Source organism: Mustela lutreola, chromosome 13 (assembly GCF_030435805.1).
Source record: "Mustela lutreola isolate mMusLut2 chromosome 13, mMusLut2.pri, whole genome shotgun sequence".
Classification (NCBI taxonomy): Eukaryota; Metazoa; Chordata; class Mammalia; order Carnivora; family Mustelidae; genus Mustela; species Mustela lutreola.
In genome coordinates this window covers 3,784,898-3,803,738 of record NC_081302.1, presented here as the reverse complement: position 1 = coordinate 3,803,738, position 18,841 = coordinate 3,784,898, and the positions used below count along the sequence as shown (strand labels likewise).

The window sequence follows — 18,841 nt, the reverse complement described above, 5'->3', positions numbered from 1 at the left end:
AGGGCTGTAACTCTTCTGTGTCTGTAAGGAGGCATGGCGTCCTTGGTGTGACCTGTCAGTCAGTGATTGTTGAAATCATAGATGTACGATGAACCACCTTTGTTTCACACCCCTCAGAAATATTTCTTTTGCTCTACCTCTTGCTGCTGTGTTTGAAACTGTGTTATTTTTTGTGACACTTAAAAAAAAACTTTTTAGATATAATGTGGATACAGTAAAGTGCACGAACCCATAGTTCAATAAAGCTTTATATATCTTTATATCTCTCTGTGTTTATATTTGCGTCAAAAGATGCCTGATCAAAATAGAAAACATTTCTCTCATTCTAGAAAGTGTCCTTTCCCATTGATAGTCCACTTTTGAAACTTCTATCATTGTGAATTAGTTTTACCTGCTCCTAAACTTCATGTAAATGAAGAGTTGTATATCCGACACCCTCAAAATATCCCGTCAGGTTCATGTGCGACTTTTATTTCGGTGATATTTCTTCACACCCATCACATTACGTCCTTCCTTCAACCACTTAATTAACACCTCCGTATTGGGGTCTAGAGATGTATATCAACCTCTTCTGTGCTCCGAAAATAATCCTATAATTTTAAGAGCCTACGTATGATTGCTAGCAGCTCTAATATGTGACATGGAAAGATGAGTCTGTTAAAGTTGTTACAGCTCAGCCACTTCATGAGAATCTCAAATTCCATTCCTCTCTCCCTCTTAAATTCTGTACCTAAAAATGTATCCTTCTTCCCTCTAGTAAGTCCTACCTGTGACCTGCACATCTTTCTCTCAGCACTTCCCTTCTCTTCGCATGTCTGCTTGAGTGACCCTGCACACCGCCGGGCTGCCATGATGGATAGTCTTCGGTGTAAGTGTAAACGTTGTTGTATTAGCATCATATTAGCATTTTGAGAGGAAGCCCACATAGGACATAAATAATCCATAATAGGATGCAGAATCAGAAGGCATGGCAGCCATGAAAAACCGTAGCTCACCTAAGCGAAGAACAAAGGGGTGGGGGACAGGGAAGGAATGGAGACTCACCTGCCTTGGGTCCCCCATGTCTTATTTTCTACCTCCTTTGACCCACCTTCTTCCTTTCTTTGCCTTTTCCTCTCAGTAGGTCTTTACTCTCTCTCTCTCTCCTCCCTCTATATGTCCACCATATGTAGGGCTGAGTTAATCAGACAAAAGAGGTTGGGATGAGAAAGGCAGTGAAGAATGTTCCGGACAGAAGGAGAAGTGTGTGCTTAGGGTGGAGAGTTGCCGGCATGCTCCAGAACCTAAAGGAAAGGCTTGATCCCAGAGCTGGAGGGGGTGTGTAGCGAATGTAGGTGTGGCGTGTGCTGTGGCAGGAATGTTTCCGTGATCCGGTTTGTGCTTTCACTGTCGTGTGATTTTGGACTTCTGGCTTCGTCTTTATGACTCAGTTTCCTCTTCTGTTAAAAACAACAACAACAACAACAAACAATGATGACAGTCCCAACGCTGGAGGGTCTGTTGGGAGGATTAGGTGAGTCGGTGCACACGCTGTGATTAGCACAGGGCCTGGCCGGTGATCAGCACCTGTCACTCATTTGCTGTACAAAGTCAGGCCTTAAGAAAAATTTGAAGCCACTTCCTAAAACCACTCAGTGAGAAGCTTATTCATAATTTACTTACTCTGTACAGCTGGTGTGAATATTTATTCTGGAAGTGCCAAAGGGAATGACACTACGTGTATTTATGTTTTTGATACTGGAGTTTCAGGACGGTTCTGACATTTGAGACCCGAGGCACACCGCAGGTGAGGGAGGAGGGCTAAAGCACAGGAGAAGAATTAACGCAAGTGACTTTTTCCCACGTCCCAGACTCTCTTCGGAAGCCAGCCCCAAGAGTGAAACCTGTGGGGTTTGGCCTTCTAGAAGAGAGACCTTTGTAGGACTGGTGACATGAGGTACAGGGAGATGACACATTAGGTCAGATCACATCTGCCCTTCGGGGGTGGGGGCGGGGGGAGGGCTGGACGGCAGGGTGGCAAAGAGGGTTTCTAAAGAAGAAGGCAGATGCGGGAGGAGACTTTGACGTGGGCGGCGGAGGGACTTACAGTTTGGTTGGAGAAGGATGCGCCATCTGCTCTCCCCACTGCCTGGCTTTCTCTGCACAGCTGCCCGTGGAGACAGCCCTCCTGTCTTCTGCTGCCGTCGCCCTGCAGTCGCAGGGGTTCTCGTGAGGCCCACCGCTAGTCACCCCCTTCCAGCTCTCATTTCTCCCCTGTCTCTCTTTGTTACATGGGGAGGCCTAGAGTCGCCTCCCCAGCTGTCCCCACCCTGATGACTTCTGGAGGCTCACCGCTCACTTGGCCATTCTGTGAACTTCTCCTTTAGTCGTGCCCCGCTGTTTTTCATCTGGAACACCGCCCCGTCTCCTCCGCCCACCTTCTTTACCAGATGTTTTTCCACTCATGCTCTGCTGTCTGCTTCGGCACCCCTTCTTAGGAATACGCTCTGGGTCCTCATGCTTTGGGGATCTGCCTCATAAGATCACACCTTCGGGGCACTGTGCGAAATCTTCCAGTCACTCTTACTTCCTGGTCTGTCATCTCTGCAGAGCTCCACAGGGCAGGGTCTAGGTCGGACGTGTAACTGTCACACGCACCGTGCATACACATATTTCCAGGGCTGAAGGAATTCCCTCAGGCTAAGCTCTGTGTCTAGCGGCTCATAATACGCCCAGGGTAAATGTTTGCTGAGATGGGGTTTTGCTGGTCATGGTTGCCTGCAAGACTGTACCAAGGGGCGGTGATGTGTTCAGGACACTTCATGTCGTAAATATCTTCGCTCATATAAAGATCAGTAAAACATTGGGGCTGGACACATTGTTTTTAAGATAGTGGCTGGGAATGTGCTTGCCAGGTGCCGAGCCTGTGCGTGAGAACTCCGGGTAGCGTCTATCAGCCAGGTGCCGAGCCTGTGCGTGAGGCCTGTGCGCCTATCATTATCTGCATGTTTTCATCTGAGCAACTGGAACCCCAGGGAGGTGGTCTGACCTTTAAGGAGTGGCTGAGGCAGGATTCCTGTCTAAGCATGCTCACTGCTGTGAAAGGAGGGGTCGCCCACTGGAGGAGCCCTGGTGATGGACAGGGCTTGCAGTCCTCTTAGTGCTTCATTAGCCTTATCCGCTGCCTGTAGAACTTCCCTGCATTTACAGCTTCGCTCTGAGGAGTTCCTCCAGTTACCCCCGCGATGGAAAAGGGGGGCTGCACACAGAGAGAGAGAGAGAGAGAGAGAGAGGAGGAACATGCACATAAATCTTCTCCAGAGAAGACAAGAAAGTCTCCAGCTACATCCCCCTGAAGTACAATGATGTATAATATTATAATAATATATTATAAATAAATGAGCCTAGGGAGATGACTTTCCCATTCACCCCAGAGTTACACACTGCCTTTAGCTTCCAAGACATGTTTGTGTCCTCAGGCATGTTAGTCATTAAACCAAGGTTGCTGGTGCTCTGTTCTGACAGCCCCCTGTGAAGACCACTGTGGAGAGCGGCCCCCAACAACGAATGCTATTGCAACTTTTCCAAATAGCTTTGGCCTCTTAAGTTTGGGAAATAATTTGATGCCATTTATGAATTTGAATTATTTCACTGTACATTTTTTTTTCCAAATCACTTTACTATGCTGTTTAATATTGTCCCTCAAATAGAGACCACGCTTTATCTTTCTTAGTCTAAAGTGGCATTTGCAACCAGGGGTTTCATTTACTTTTATTTATTTTTTTTATTTTGGGGGGAATTCATTTAGAGAAAAGAAGTTATCAGTGTTTAAACTTGCTTGCTTATCTGCTATCTTTAAATTCATAAGGAACATTGAAAAGGCCAATAAACTGTCTGCTTGTGCCTCCGTGCTCTCTTGAAGGAGGGTGTGTCTTCCACTCCATCTCTCTGCTCTGCTCCTCTCTCTCAAGTCTAGTAAATTATGTTTTCCCAAGTGCTCAGTAATCCTGAATGTAATAAAATATTACCACAGACATTACATGTCATGACCCAGAAGATGCTTTGTAGCAATTCTAATTCTTGGGTTCTTCAATTGGTGACTCTAGAGTGTTCATTGAAGTTTTGGACTTTGTACAAAACAAGCAAAAGTAGTAGGTGCATAGTTCAAATAACTAATTATTTAAGTATGAAGAGACTTCCCAGGTGATGTAATCAAAGAAAACCACAGAGCATTGGGTCACCAGGTTCTGGATTGACTGGTACATAGAAAAGTGACTAGAGGGTGGGTTAAGGCTTGGACTAATTTAGGCCAAGGTATATGGAGAAGAGTTCGTAGGTTATATGGGCTTCAAAGTGAATTTCAGTGGATGCAGAGAAACTGAACAAGTATCTTAGTGTGTGTTTGGGTATGGAGAAGATTCAAATGAAGATGCTTTTATTTTTTAAAGATTTTATTTATTTGACCAAGATAGAGGAAGCGGCCATGCGTGCATGAGTGGGGGAAGGGACAGAGGGAGAGAGAGAATCCCAAGCAGACTCCCCAGTGAGCGTGGAGCCCAGTTCAACGAGTTTGATCTCACCACCCTGAGATCAGGACCTGAGCCAAAACCAAGAATCAGATGTTAAAACAACTGAGCCACCCAAGCGCTCTGAGAATTTTTTTCTTTTTAAGAGGAATGTATTATCAGTTGGGAACGAGGTAGGAGAGGTTCTGAATTTAATCCCCTCCAAATTCCTTTCTTCTCTTTCAGAAAAATTGAGGTGATCTTTTACATCATCCGAATACTTCACCGATCCTGTTTCTTTTGTGACAACTGTGTATAGATCTGCCACCTAGTTGACCTTGTTAGTCAGGCCATCACTCCTCTCTACAGTTTCCTTCCTCCTCATTCAAAGTCCATTTATACGGGGCACCTAGGTGGCTCGGTTAAGTGCCTGCCTTTGGCGCAGGTTGTGATCTTGGGGAGCTGGCTCCATGCTCAGTGGGTCTGCTTCTCCCTTTCTGGGCCCCTCCCCCCGGTCATGTTCTCTGTCTCTCTCAAATAAATAAGTAAATAAATAATCTTTTTTTAAAAAAGATTTTTATTTATTTATTTGACAGAGAGAGAGCACAAGTAGACAGCGAGGCAGGCAGAGAGAGAGGAAGGGAAGCAGGCTCCCTGCTGAGCAGAGAGCCCGATGCGGGACTCGATCCCAGGACCCCGAGATCATGATCTGAGCCGAAGGCAGCGGCTTAACCCATTGAGCCACCCAGGCGCCCAATAAATAATCTTTAAAAAAGAAAGAAGTCGGGACGCCTGGGTGGCTCAGTTGGTTAAGTGTTCTCAGGTCATGATCCCAGGGTCCTGGGATCGAGTCCCACATCGGGATCCCTGCTCAGCAGGAAGCCAACTTCTCCCTTTCCCTCTGACCCTGCTCTCTGCTTGTGCTCTCTCTCACTCTCAAATACATAAAATAAAAGAATATTTTTAAAAAGTTTTATAAAAAGAAGAAGAAAGTCCGTTTGTTTGCTCCCCACTTACAGAAAGCCGCGCACCCCCACAAACGGATTGAAGAACAAGGCAGAGAACACTTACTCTTCCATTCACCGTACCCGTGTAATCGCACATGCATGTGCACAAACCCAGATGCTGTCCTGCAGACATCAGCACTGTCCGTGTCTCATTTACAGTTGATATATGCAAACCCATGTCCATTGTCCACTTTCGGTGAGTTGGAGCAGTATCTGGAAGCAAGGAGGTCATCCTCGATAGTTGTAACACGAACACTGGAGAGATTTCAAAATGATCTTAACATGCAGGTGAATATATTTGCAAAAGTTTACAAATTTCCTTTCCTTCATAGCTACTGTAATTGCCGCACATTAGATTCCAAAGTATTTCATTTTGATTAGGGAGAAAAAAATCACAAAGGGAATGTGGGGAACCAGACGCCTTTATGGAGCAATTAGAGTATCAGAGATAGCCTGTGTGTGTGTGTGTGTGCGTGTGTGTGTCACGTGCACATCTATATTTGGGCATGTATATATATCCATATCGATGCACATATGTGCATATGTTATATTACTCTATACTGCATTACATAACGGGCATCTTCAATCAATACGTGGAGCAATTTTAAAATTGCAATTTTTTTTTTTTAACTTTACATTGCTATTCTATGAAAATGCTAGTGCTGAGGCTGATGAGACTTTTCTAGCCATTACATTGCATGTTCACACTTAAGCATGAAAAACAGGGCTCAGCTGCACAGAAAGGGTGGTCCAGTTGACCTTGCTAGTAACCTCTCCTTTCTTTCCAGCTGTGCAGGTCTATACCGTAAATTCCTTCCTCTGTCTGCTCCACGATTGCCTACATCTAAGTCAGAAGGCCACTGGTTCTAGAAGGAGATCTGTGTGATGGTTTGAGGGTAGGGAGGCCTGAATCTGATAGCCAGCGTTGCCACAGACTGGCTGAAATCAAGATCAGTCCCAACCAGTGGCAGCTTATGGAAAGGGAGCTGGCTGGAGAGGTGGGGGTCTGATTGGTCAGGCAAGGTAGGCTTGATCCTGGTCCTGAGGCACCTGTGGGATGACGAGTGAGCCTGATTTTCCAACAAGTACTGAGTTTAGTGATGCCTCTTTCTTCTTGACAACCCACATCTTTCCTTCTCTGTGAGCTTCAGAAAAGGATCCCTTAAGTCTTATAGGGCCCCAGCTGACCAATCAGAGAGACAAGATGGTGGCTCCATCTACACTGCAGCATTCAGTGATTCTGATAGATTACACTATAAATTTAATTCCTAGCCATTTTTGGGTATGAAGTGTGAACTAAGACCTGTGTGTGGTTTGGTTCATCCAAGCCAGTATTAATAAGCTCAGCCTGTTCCCAAAGCAGAGGCAAAGATGCCTACTTCCTAGAGCTTGAGTTTGGATCACAAACAAAGTGTCCGTGTGATTTATAGCCTCGCTTGGAATTTTTATAGTAATCTACTGTGTATATGAACCCTACTGGAGCTAGCAATGTTTGTAAACTTGAATTTTAATCCATCATTTAACAAAGTGTGAAAAAAGTGCAGAACTATGAGAATTAGAAATTATCTATGAAAAGACTGGCCTAATAGATCTGTCCAAAAAGAGGTCTAAGGGGAGTAGTATTTCATCTGTGAGCTTTCACTGGAAAACCTATTTGAAGCTGTGTATCATGCACATTCCATTTTAATAGATATTTAATAAGTTAGTACATAATTTTAAAATGCTTGTCTGTCACTAGAATCATTCCAGTTTTATATATATATATTTTTATTTTGGCCAGGAAATCATTTGAAAAAAATCTGGTGTATAATGATACTAACATTTGGAAGGAAGAAATCATGTGTTTTTATCAGAAATACTGTGAATAGTGAGCAGCTGTTTGGTGTATAAAAGAGAGAGAGGAATTTCTTTATTGTTCCAAAATGCTTTTGAAATGTTATGTGTGACATTCAGAGATAGCAGTTGGTCATTGTAATAACCCTGAAATAAAATAATAGAACACTTGTGCTTTATGAGTGTGTAAGTTTTGTTGTAGTAAGAAATAACTTCTTTCAATGCATGATTGTATTTTTTTAAAGATTTAATTATTTGAGTGAGAGAGAGAGAGGGAGGGAGCATGAGCAGAAGGGAAAGAGAGAGAGGGAAAGAGAATCCCAAGCTGATTCCACGCTGAGCACAGAGCCTGACGTGGGGCTTGATCTCAAGACTCTGAGATCACAACCTGAAACAAAACCGAGTTGGACACGCGACTGACTGTGCCCTTTCATGATTACGTTTTGTCTTAGTGATCACAGTCTGGAAAACAGATAAGTTACTAAGAATATAGCTAATCCAATCTAAGTCTTTCCTAGCTACTACCATGGGCAACTCTGATATTATATTTACTACATCAGAGTCACAGAATCCTGAAATGATCAATCTGATCTCCTGAGTTGAATTTCATAGGGGTGGGCAGAGATCAAGAAATTCTAACCACTTATAAATTACCATTATTTTTCTACTTTATAAAGGGAGTGACATTAATAAGGCCAAAATTATTTTGTCTCTGTATTAATGCCTGCACAATTTTTTGGTTTGATAATAAAGAGAAACATAAAGCTGTATTTCTTTGTGGTCAGACCTAGTTCTACTAGTGTTTAGAGCACAAGTATGTGGTTTCCAGAGGAAAAAAAGATGAGAGAACTTCTTAATCTGGGTGAATTATATAGCTTCTGCATAAAAGTAGACCCTAAGTATTATAATAAAGGTAGAATACATCTCTTAGATGAGCCTCCTTCAACTCTGAAGTGGATTGGACACCGCTCCTTTAGGCTGCTTCAGAGGTCTACACTCCTACTTGTAATTTCTTGCCTACTACCCTTCATGGCCTTTTATGACTGTCAGCATTTCTCCGGACGACAAGCGCTTTGAGGGGAGGGTGATGCCAGCTTTCCTGTGTGTCTCAGTGCACTATGATGTACCAAATGTCTGTGCAATAAATGAGCCGGAGAATAATAAATGCATTTGGTAATGAGCCCCCAAGTATGGTGGGCGGTGTTACTGCTCACAGGGGACTTTGTTCAGAGTTCTTAAATGGGGGGAGGGAGTTCGTTCATAACTAACTAGTTCATAATTTGTTTGTGGCCCAAATCAATAGCATAGTTTCTTTACCAAAGACACATCATGCTTTATCTGAGTCTCATCCATTTATTTTTTCCCTTCAAAGAGTAAATGATGTCACAGAACTCAGTTGTCTTATGACGTTTGTTGAATGTTATGTGGAGGTGTGCAGTTTTCAGGTAACTAAGAAATTTGCATATTTAAGGAAGGTATGTCGACAACATACCTCTGTGTGGAGAGGAGAGAGTAGGGGTACCTCAATGGCTAGCACCTCCCCAAAGAGATGCTGGACAGCATTCACATAAGCTCATAATTACCGTACGCGTCTACAGAGACTTGCTGTGAGGTGAGAGACAGCCTTGCTCTCTGTTGGATAACAGACAGACATAGTTGTCTCTTACAGTCTTATGAGGAAACATTTGATACATACGGACATCTTAAATAGTAGACTCTATCTTCCTTGTATATAAAGGCTTTCTTTTTTTAAAACTCCTGAAAAGTCCTTAAAATGGTGACTTGTGGGGCGCCTGGGTGGCTCAGTGGGTTGAGTCTCTGCCTTCGGCTCAGGTCATGGTGCCGGAGTCCTGGGATCGAGCCCTGCATTGGACTCTCTGCTAAGCAGGGAGCCTGGTTCTCCCTCTCTCTCTCTCTGCCTGCCTCTCTGCCTACTTGTGATCTCTGTCCATCAAATAAGTAAATAAATAAAATATTTTTCTTAAATGGTGACTTGTGTAACACAGAGTCTCAATAATTATTTGGGGAGGGAACAAATTAATGAAGAATATGTGTTACTGATAATAGCTGAAAATCCTCATTCTGATTCCTAAAAAGTTGAAGTATGCATTGCAGTCTTTAGCATACAGCTGGCTGTTGTTTACTTGTTAAGTTGATGACATTTCAGGGCAGACCAACAGTATAAACTAGAATTAGGATAGGGGTTTTTCTAACCTTCAGAGCAAGGGTTAGGAATTGTACTTGCCATATGTAGGTGAGGGAACTGAGACTCTAGGAGGTAAAATGACTTATTCAAGTTGATACTCTGGTAAGCATTAGTATCTGGATTTGAACTCAGGCCCTCCTGACCAAACCTTGAACTTGTTCTTCTACATAGTACTACTAAAATGATTAGAAAAATTTCTCATGGAAAACTTAAGTCATGACCTTTGTTGCATAGGTTTGAATTTTATAATCTTTGTGCTTCATAAAGGTGCTGCTCCTGGAGTTTTGCTTAATAAGCAAATCCCAGACGTAGGCTTCAACCGCAGAAGGACATACATGTTTAACATATTGTTCATATTTGTCTCTCTGATGCCCGCGAATCCAAAACACAGATTTGAGACTGTGCCAACTCACTGGCAGAGATCATCACTCAAAAACACCAGTTTGCAAGAATAATTAGTTGCTTTTGTAAGTGACTTAAACACGACCTTTATCTTCAGCCCACATGGCTAGTGCATGAGGGGCATGATATTTATTTTTATTGCAAGAACCTTGAAGACCATACGTTTCTTCCTTTCTGATTCCAGTTCAGTCAGACTTATTTCATCCGGTTGTACAGTGAAATCCATTGCAGTCTGCAGAGGTATCAGACGCCTAAATTTGTAAAGCTATGCAAACCAGAAGCTTTGGGGGGAATAATTTAAGTTTCGCATTCTTCAGAGAAAACCAAAAAGATGGGTTGTGGCATGTAATGTGATTTCTTCGTTACGAGAGGGGGACCAAACGACCTCTCATTCAAGGAGGTGGCATTCTGAGGTCCTGCTCTCCGTTTTCCGTCCACACATAGCAACTGGTGGCAACTAAAAATAATGAGTTGTGCCACCAGCTGAGAATCTGGTCACAGTTGGCTCGTGGACAGCGTGCACAAATGAGATTGAGGATGCCTCGCTTGGGTTCCTCCCTCCAGCCCACTCATCAGCTAGTTTGCTGCCATGTGGAAGCTATTGCAAAGCCATTAACAGGCAGGACCGGGAGAGCCGCAGTGCAGCACACCTCTGTGTGGACAGAATGTGGCTGCATGTGAGCGCCAATGGGAGTGGGCTGTTCCCGGGACCGGGGCTCCGGGAGCCCTGTCAGTCAGCCTCCTTACAATAGCACGTGCAGCCGCTGGGTCTCCGGATCCATGGGGAGGCTTCGCTGAACTCCAGCTGCTGAATGAGAATGAGTTTGAAGCTTTTTGCATGACCATGGAGCCAAGCCTCAGTTCAGTAATGCATCCTGAGGTAAACTGTTACCTGAGTCAGGCTCTAAATAATGCATTTCCTGGGGACCATGGTTGTAGCAGAAGAGAATGCCAGAACCCCTAGCAAGATTGCTGTCGGAGCTGGAAAGATGTCTCACTATCATTTCATCAAGTGCTGTAAGTAAGCTGCATATTTTGCTCATGCGGTTGTCTTCTTGAAATAGGACATAGGCAGATGCCAAAATTCAGGCGGGTCTTCCTGTATACCACGTCCAGATGAGCAACATAGCACGGTGACTCGGAAAGATGTTTTACATGCTTAAATGTGTTTCCTCTTAATTTCAGGTGCTGCAGTTACTCCTGTGTGATCCAAAAGATCATAGTGTAGAAATCTTTAAAACTTGATCTTTTTAAGAAAAAAAATACATATATGCAGTAATGAAAAGTAGCAATTGGTAAAAAGGAGTGTGAGAAGGATATTTCTGGGTATCAGCATACATGAATACCGTGCTCGTATAAAAACTTAGCTCCTGAATGTATGGCTGAGACCATTTTAGTTACTATTTTACTCTCAAGTTTGACTGCTTCTGTCTGCATTCGGTGCTCAACTTACAAGCTTAATCTTTCCGAATATCCTTGACGGTAAACTTTTGTCCTTGTGTCATTCACCTTGAAGTGTTCAAGGACTTGCATGGCATCTGTACCAGATGCTCTAGGCTGATGCTGGTAAGGTGAAAAATAGTTTGTCACTGGCTTTCTGATGAGTCCATAAAGGCTTTCTTCAATGCCTGATTTTTTAACAATTCTCCGAACTAGATAAAAGCTGCCTCTGAACCTTCTCCAGATGGTAATCATGAAGAAGGAGACCTATTTATAGCACAAATGGCTTGCTAGATATACATGTGGTACTTCTGGAAACTTCTGTACATGAATGTCATTGTCTTAAAGTGACAGATGGCATTAGTAGAAAATGCTTTCCTCTGAAGGTGAGGGTTTTGTTGGCCAAGGACATGACACTGTTCCATTTAAAGTAACATTGTGAAGGGGACATGTTTGAATGGATCTTGAGTTTAGCACTGAAGGAGAGTGAAAAGATCATGATAATAGAGAAGGAAAAATCTTTTCATTTCTTTTGTCTTTTGTGGGAGGATGTACATAGGAGTGAAACATCTATGATGAATGAAAATGAAAATGCCTTACTCTTCACATGCACCGAGTATGCTGGACAATTTTAATTCCAAAAGGAATTTGTTGATCAGTTTGTAAGTTGGAAAATTAACCCTTTAACAAAAATTGGGAGTGTGCAGCATATTCAGGAATTGTGACAAAAGGGTTTTTGTTTGTTTAATCCCTGAAATCTTGGGGTTATTATCTTAGTGAAATGTCTGTAGGAGGGCACTCTTGGCAGGCTTTCATGTTGCCCCTCCTGTCTGACTGCACTAGCAGAATGTCATTATTTCTCCTTCCCGTGCCTCTGCAGAGGTGGTTCCCAAAGCCCTCTGCACCATTTCTACAAGGAACCTGGGTGCTCGTTAGGCAGAGTGGACACACCTGCTGGAAGGCAGCCACAGAGCCTGGGCAGATCACAGAGGGACAGATCGGGGAGCAGCTGGTCACCAAAGAGAACATGAGCCTGCCCTTAGCTGCCTTACACTCCTTCTGTTCCAGCTAAATGATCTGAGTTTAAATTTGGGGAAGTTCAAAGAAGTCATGATGTCAGCTCCAGTGGAAGCATTTGAGTTAAATCTTGCAGTTCGGGTGAAATATAAAATTAATGAATAGTGAAATGTTTCCAAAACCTGGAAAAAAGTGTTCCTGATGAATTTATCCAAGTAATCACATAATACTTAGAAAAGATCCAGCTATGTTCTATGCCTGGCGTTTGGTCATGTCTCTAAAATGGCAAAGAAGCATGGAAATGTCAGGAACTATCTTCCATGGCAGAAGGGTACAACGAGCTAAAGGAGTTCAGAAATTATATTTCACTGTGAGACACTAGTCAGGGGATGTCTCAGAGTCGAGCTGGATCCTGAAGGATCTCCTGAAGGATCCTCCAGGATCTCCTGAAGGGAGAGTCCAGAAGGAACAGTTGGAGCTTGTATAGAATCAGAGGGCTTGTGGATAGGATCATAATCCACAGCTTAGCTGTTCTCGATGCATCATTGTTTCTGTATTGTGTCCCCTTGTCCCTCCTGTGGGGGCGATCTCTTGGCAAGGCTCACGGGCCCATTTTCTTCATGTTTCTTCCTCACCTGATCCTCCACATGGCTGTCGTGTCATCCTGCCCTGGTTCATCCCTGTACCGTGTCCACCTCCCAGCCCGGCAGCAAGGCAGGGAGGGTTCGGATCCAAGAGCATGAGCTAGAGCTCTGAAAACCAGCAGGAGCAGACCCCCATAGCATCCCAGGAGGAGAGCCTTAGGGCTGGACTTGGGGAGACCAAGAAAGAATGCATACAAGGAACTTTAAATATCACCTAGGAAAATACTCGTTATTTAACGATAAAGCATGTATATACTGAAAGGTCTAAACTCAGATTCTAGCAGTGGTTGACTCTGGCTTGTGGAATAATCAGTTTTTGTGGTTCCATGTAGCATATGCAATTCTGTGAATTATCATTATAAATAATTGTTATATATAAATATAAAATATAAGTATTCACACATGAATTATGACTAACTTCAGAATAGAATTGTATAATTAATTATAGTTATGGGATTATCTGTTACTTTTATAAATTAGCCTGTATTTTTCAAAATTGTCTATAGTGGGCGTCGTTTCCTTTGATCCTCAGAAAAACAAACTCAAAGACCACGTAAGAGAGAGTATATGGAGGAAGAAATGGCTGGGACCTACATCTCCACCCACATTCCTTTCTGACTCCATGGGTTCTGGCCTAATTTGACATGTTCCATATATCTGATAGAGAAAAGTTAAAAAACTAGAGTCTAAAAATGTAGCGTGGAAACAAGATGTAGCAGGGAAGTGGAGGGGCATCACTGCCAAGAAGTGCTGATGATTCCCGGACCTCTGTGACCCAGAGATGTCTTTGGATGGGTGTGACTCTACCCAAGTCGTGCCTGATGAGGTGGCGGGAAGTGAGGAGGGCGCATGCTTCAACTGAGGCACAAGAGCAAGGGGATGGGGGAACACAGTCCCAGCGTGTTAGGGCCATGGGACCCCATGGAGCTGTCGTTCTGGCTTGCTGCTAATGATGGGCAGAGAGGCAGGAGGTTTGTCCTATTAAATCCTCTCTGATGCTTCAGGAGTCAGACCTCTGCTTGGCCTGTATCTCTCCCAGTTTACTTCTCTAAGTATATGGGGTCGGACAGCCCTGTTTGCAATAGGTTGCGAGTTAAACTTATTTAAAATGAATGGACTCCAGACCTGTTAGTTCTTTCACAGCAACCAAGGATGAATTTTACCATCGAGGCTGCTATTGTGCATATTAAAAAATCTCCCAGTACCACGGTCATCTTGTTTTCCTCTCATCATGCGTTTTCATCAACACTACTCCCACCGACAGGCCGTCCCTGATCTTTCCCGGGCTGTTCCTGCTGTTCACGAGTTAGAGTCCTGTGATGCCCGGTGAGCCCGAGACGTCAGCATGCTGGTCCCTCCTTGGCTCGCCCTCTGCCCGGGGCAGGTCTGTGGTCCTTCATGGAAGCCTCCCACACCCTAGCCCTGATCTCTGCCTTGCACTGAAGCAAGAGATGCCAAGCCCAGCTTGAACTGGACTGTCCGTCTGTCTGTCCTTCCACCAGCGTAGCTGGATGGTCACTGAGGCTGCAGCAAAAGCAGACTCGTTTCATGTCGGCTTCAGACTGCAACACACTCCCTCCCTCGCGCTGTGTGTCCCCAGGAGGCACGGCGGCTCAGACCTCGAGAATCCTGACATTTCCCTTCCTGAGAGGATGGAAGCCAACAGATATAGATGGTGCATCTTCCTACTGGTAAAACTGCAAAGGCACTGGTGTGTGAATTTATCTTTGTCCACTCTCTTCTGTGATGGTGAATCGTTCCTCCTCGTGTCCCAAGCCTGCTCTGGACTCTGTCCCCTCTTGCTCCCTCCTTCTGTTCCCCTCCCCTCCGCACCCCCAGTCTCCTCCACTGAAGCATGTCCACTAGCATTCACACCTGGCCCGACAGGCCCGTCTTCAGATCATCAAACAGTCCCCCTTGACCTCATGCTCCTTTCTGGCCACCAACCGATTTCTTTCTTTTCATGGTCATTCTTGGAAAAATCTCCTGTACACATGATCGCTGACCCTCATCCCCCTTTCTACTCTACAAATATTCCACTGAACTTACCTTAGTTAAACCTTCTTTATGGGGCAAAATCCAGTGGACATGAGTCCTTCCTTGTGTTAGTTAATTTTTCTCTTGACCTCTACCTCTTCTTTTACAGTTCTTGGGATTTTTCTCCTGGTTCACTGGCAAGTCTTCCTTTGCCTTCTTGCTGGCTTTCCTCAGTAGAGGTTGGCCCTGACCCTTAACAGTCTCTGGTTTACCTCTTCTCTCCCTGGGGCATTGAACCTCACATGGATCTCCCCTGGTTGTGCCTCTGACTCCAACATCTCCTTTTCTCTCTCAACAACATGGGCATCTTTTCTGGTCAGTGAACATATGTCTTCTCAATATTCTTGTTTTGATTGCTAGGTCATATCCCATAACCTTTATTAAACCATTTATTCATTAATAAACTTCCCTTTTTGATAAGCATTAAAACATTATATTTTAACGTTTTGGCTTCTATTACTAAAGTATTGATTCACAAAGGCAGTGCTGTTGAATCAAATGGTGTGTGTAATTTCAAGTGTGATAGAAGCTGCCAGATTTCTTTCTGCTAGGCTATAGCACTTCAAGTTCCCCCACTGGTGGGGAACACCCATCCCTGCTTTTTTCCCAGCCTGGGGTGCTGTCCTTGTGCAGATGTCGTCAGTGCCTTGGTTGAAATACAGTTTCCCAAAGGTCCAATTTTATTCTACTAATAATTAAGGAGATTTGCTTATTTCTTCTTGGCCCTATCTTTTCGTATCTGTTCTCATTTTTATTTTGGACCGTTTCTTCTTTTTCTTATCAATTTATGTAATCTTTTATGTTAAGAAATATCAGTATTTTCCTGAATATATGTTGAAGATAGGTCTCCAATTTTTTCTCTTTTGTTTTTGTTTTGGGTATTTGTTGGCATCTAAGTTTTTAATAATTTATGGGAAGAAGGTCTCATGGATTTCAGTTTTATTTATTACTTTGGTTGTTCTTTTTTAAAACTAAATGGTCTTCATTTTATTATAGCTTTTATGTTTCTTTTTCTTTTTTTTTTTTAAGATTTTATTTATTTATTTGACAGAGAGAGATCACAGCAGACAGAGAGGCAGGCAGAGAGAGAGAGAGGGAAGCAGGCTCCCTGCTGAGCAGAGAGCCCGATGCGGGGCTCGATCCCAGGACCCTGAGATCATGACCCGAGCCGAAGGCAGCAGCCCAAACCACTGAGCCACCCAGGCGCCCCAGCTTTTATGTTTCTATTTTAAATTCTAGTTCTCGTAAAATTAAGTTATGTGTGATGTGAGACGAAGGTCACTCTGCACTGCCTTCTTTTTCTACATGCACTGTGTCCACTGAGTTATAATTCCATATTTTAATTCCAAAATATACTTGCATCTGCTGCTTTCTATTCAGTTACACCAATTTCTTTGCCTTGCTCACAGCCATACTGTTTTAGTTACTGTGGCTTTATAGTAACTTTAATATGTGATAATGCAAGTCCCTTCTGATTTTTCAAATATTTTTATTAGATATTCTTAAGTATTTATGTTTCCATTAAATACTAAATTGTTCAACTGGTCTTTTTTTCAAGTTTATTTTATTTTCATTATTTTTATTTTTTTTTAATTTTATTTTTCAGTGTTCCAAGATTCATTGTTTATGTACCACGCCCAGTGCTCCATGCAATACGTGCCCTCCTTAATACCCGCTAATCTTAAAAAACTTCTCAACTGGGTTTAAAATAAATTTACCTTGTAATGTAAATTTAATAATATTAGAATAAGATATGTAGATTGGTAGTACCTATAATTCCACTAAAAGTTATTTTTAATACATCGCCTGCTGTTCCAAATTGATACTTATCTTTATAACAGTACATTGATAATTATATGAATATTTATTTATATGTTTATGAGAATTAAAAGAATAATTTAATATCTTACAAACACTGTTTTATTGAATATTATTAAAGTATAGGAAAAAATAAATAAAATGTTCATATTAGTGATAAGTCTAGGACTCATAAACCTAACACAATTGAGAAAAAGATAGAAATCATTAAATGTGCTGTTACAGATAAATAAATCTTTAATGTTGGCCATCTACATCTGCATACAACTCCAAATCTAATCTCTCTAAAAATGTACATTCTTTGTATATTTATATTTGTATATCTTTTATATCTATATCTGTTTTCCTGTGGTATCAGTTGGGAAGTGAGGATACAGTTGAAGAATACATATAAAATGATAGAATTATTGCAGTGTATGTCCGTCATTCAACATTTGAATGCCTTATTCACACAATTCACATTTATACAGACTTAGGAATGTCATGGCTCCTTGTTTCCCAATGGTCCGTCCAGTGATGTACTTTTGTGTAACGAGGCAGTGTTGTCATTGCATTATTAAAGGCTTGTTGTTACAGATGGAGGGCTCCATACCCCTGGCCTCACTTGACATCTGTTACTCTAATGTGATACCCTTTCTTTCTGTAGATTGTGCAGTGAATAAAAGGGGGCTCTTTATACGTCCCATGGATGGCTTGCACTTGGTGTCGCTCTAGACATGGAGACATGCCATGGTAACTTAACTGTTGAGTAGAATTGAATGGATTAAGTCCATCACATTTTCCTCTATCCCATTCATTCATTCATTCATTCATGGATTTAATTAATTTAGTAAATATCGAGTTCCTATTCTTTTCCAAGTACTGGCCTAAGGGCTAAGAATACAAAGACAATCCAGCCGGTCAACACCACTCCCATCTTGAAATCCTGGTGACTGTGGTGAGACAAGTAACAAGTAAACGCACTGATGGGATAAAAATTTTTGATAGCAGCAACTGATGGGGAGAAAATAAGAAATATATAGATTTAATAAGTGACCTGGCAGCAGCATGCAATGAGGGTTGATTCTGAATAGGTTGTGAAGGGCTGACCTCCAAGTGATTGAATGCAGTGAGAGAACCAGGATGTGAATATCTGGGGGAAGGTTTTGTTAGGCAGAGTGGAGAGTAAGTGCAAAGGCCCTGGGGGAGGGATGGGCGTGTTTCACTTTATTGATTTGGAGAATCTAGGCTCCCTGAAGTTAACTTTATCTTAGCACTTCACTAATAGTTCCCAAACTCTTAAATAGATAGTACATTTTATTTCAGTGCTTTTAGCTGTTCTGGCTAATAGCCTGTAGCTTAACCTTCACTTCCAAACTTCTTTAAACTGTTATTTATAGATGGCCCTCAAATGCCTTTCTACCCAGGGACTGCATGTTAGCTCCCACTTCATTATTGCATTGAAACCTCAAGCTCCCTTTTTTATTCTTCATTTACCTCAAATATTTCCCTACTTTGACTCAGTGATCATCTGTAATTTCTTAACCTTTTGCTTTCCTGGAAAAGTGTTCATGTAACTTGTTGACTTATTCTGCTCTTTGGGTTCCTCCCTTGGTCTCTCCATTCTCACCCGGTGATTTCAGATGTTTCCATCCATCACTCATGCTTGACATGATGCAGTGTGCTCAGCTTCTATGAGTAGAGAGGGTTCTTCCCTGTAAGAAATTCAGTCTAGAAAGGAGCCTGGGAGCAGTGAGCAAACACTGTCAGCACTCTACTGTCAGTGGGTGTGCAGTGGGGAGAAAGAAGCACAGGGCTGTGCTACAGGGAACATGAGCGAGTAATGGGTCCATCTCCTCACAGTGATCGAGCAGGCATCGAAGGATGAGGAGGCATTTGCTGATGATGGGTGGGTCAGGGACATGGGCAGAGGTGAAGGCCTACATGAAACCCACATTGTGAGTGCCTGGTACA

General features: G+C 42.8%; 1 protein-coding gene across 4 annotated transcripts in view; it reads left to right on the top strand.

Moving 5' to 3' along the window:
* The window catches only part of MYO16 (myosin XVI), a 579,863-nt gene that overhangs the window by 109,297 nt on the left and 451,725 nt on the right, over positions 1–18,841 (top strand). For 2 of the 4 annotated variants that reach the window (XM_059144125.1, XM_059144128.1), the window contains exon 1: positions 10,555–10,949. The exons of 1 other annotated variant lie outside the window; for it this stretch is intronic. In XM_059144125.1, the coding sequence (XP_059000108.1) occupies positions 10,844–10,949 (106 nt within the window). In that variant the 5' untranslated portion in view covers positions 10,555–10,843. Of the gene's footprint in view, positions 1–10,553; positions 10,950–18,841 lie in introns of those variants that run through there. One more of the 4 variants, XM_059144126.1, reaches the window with a different exon arrangement.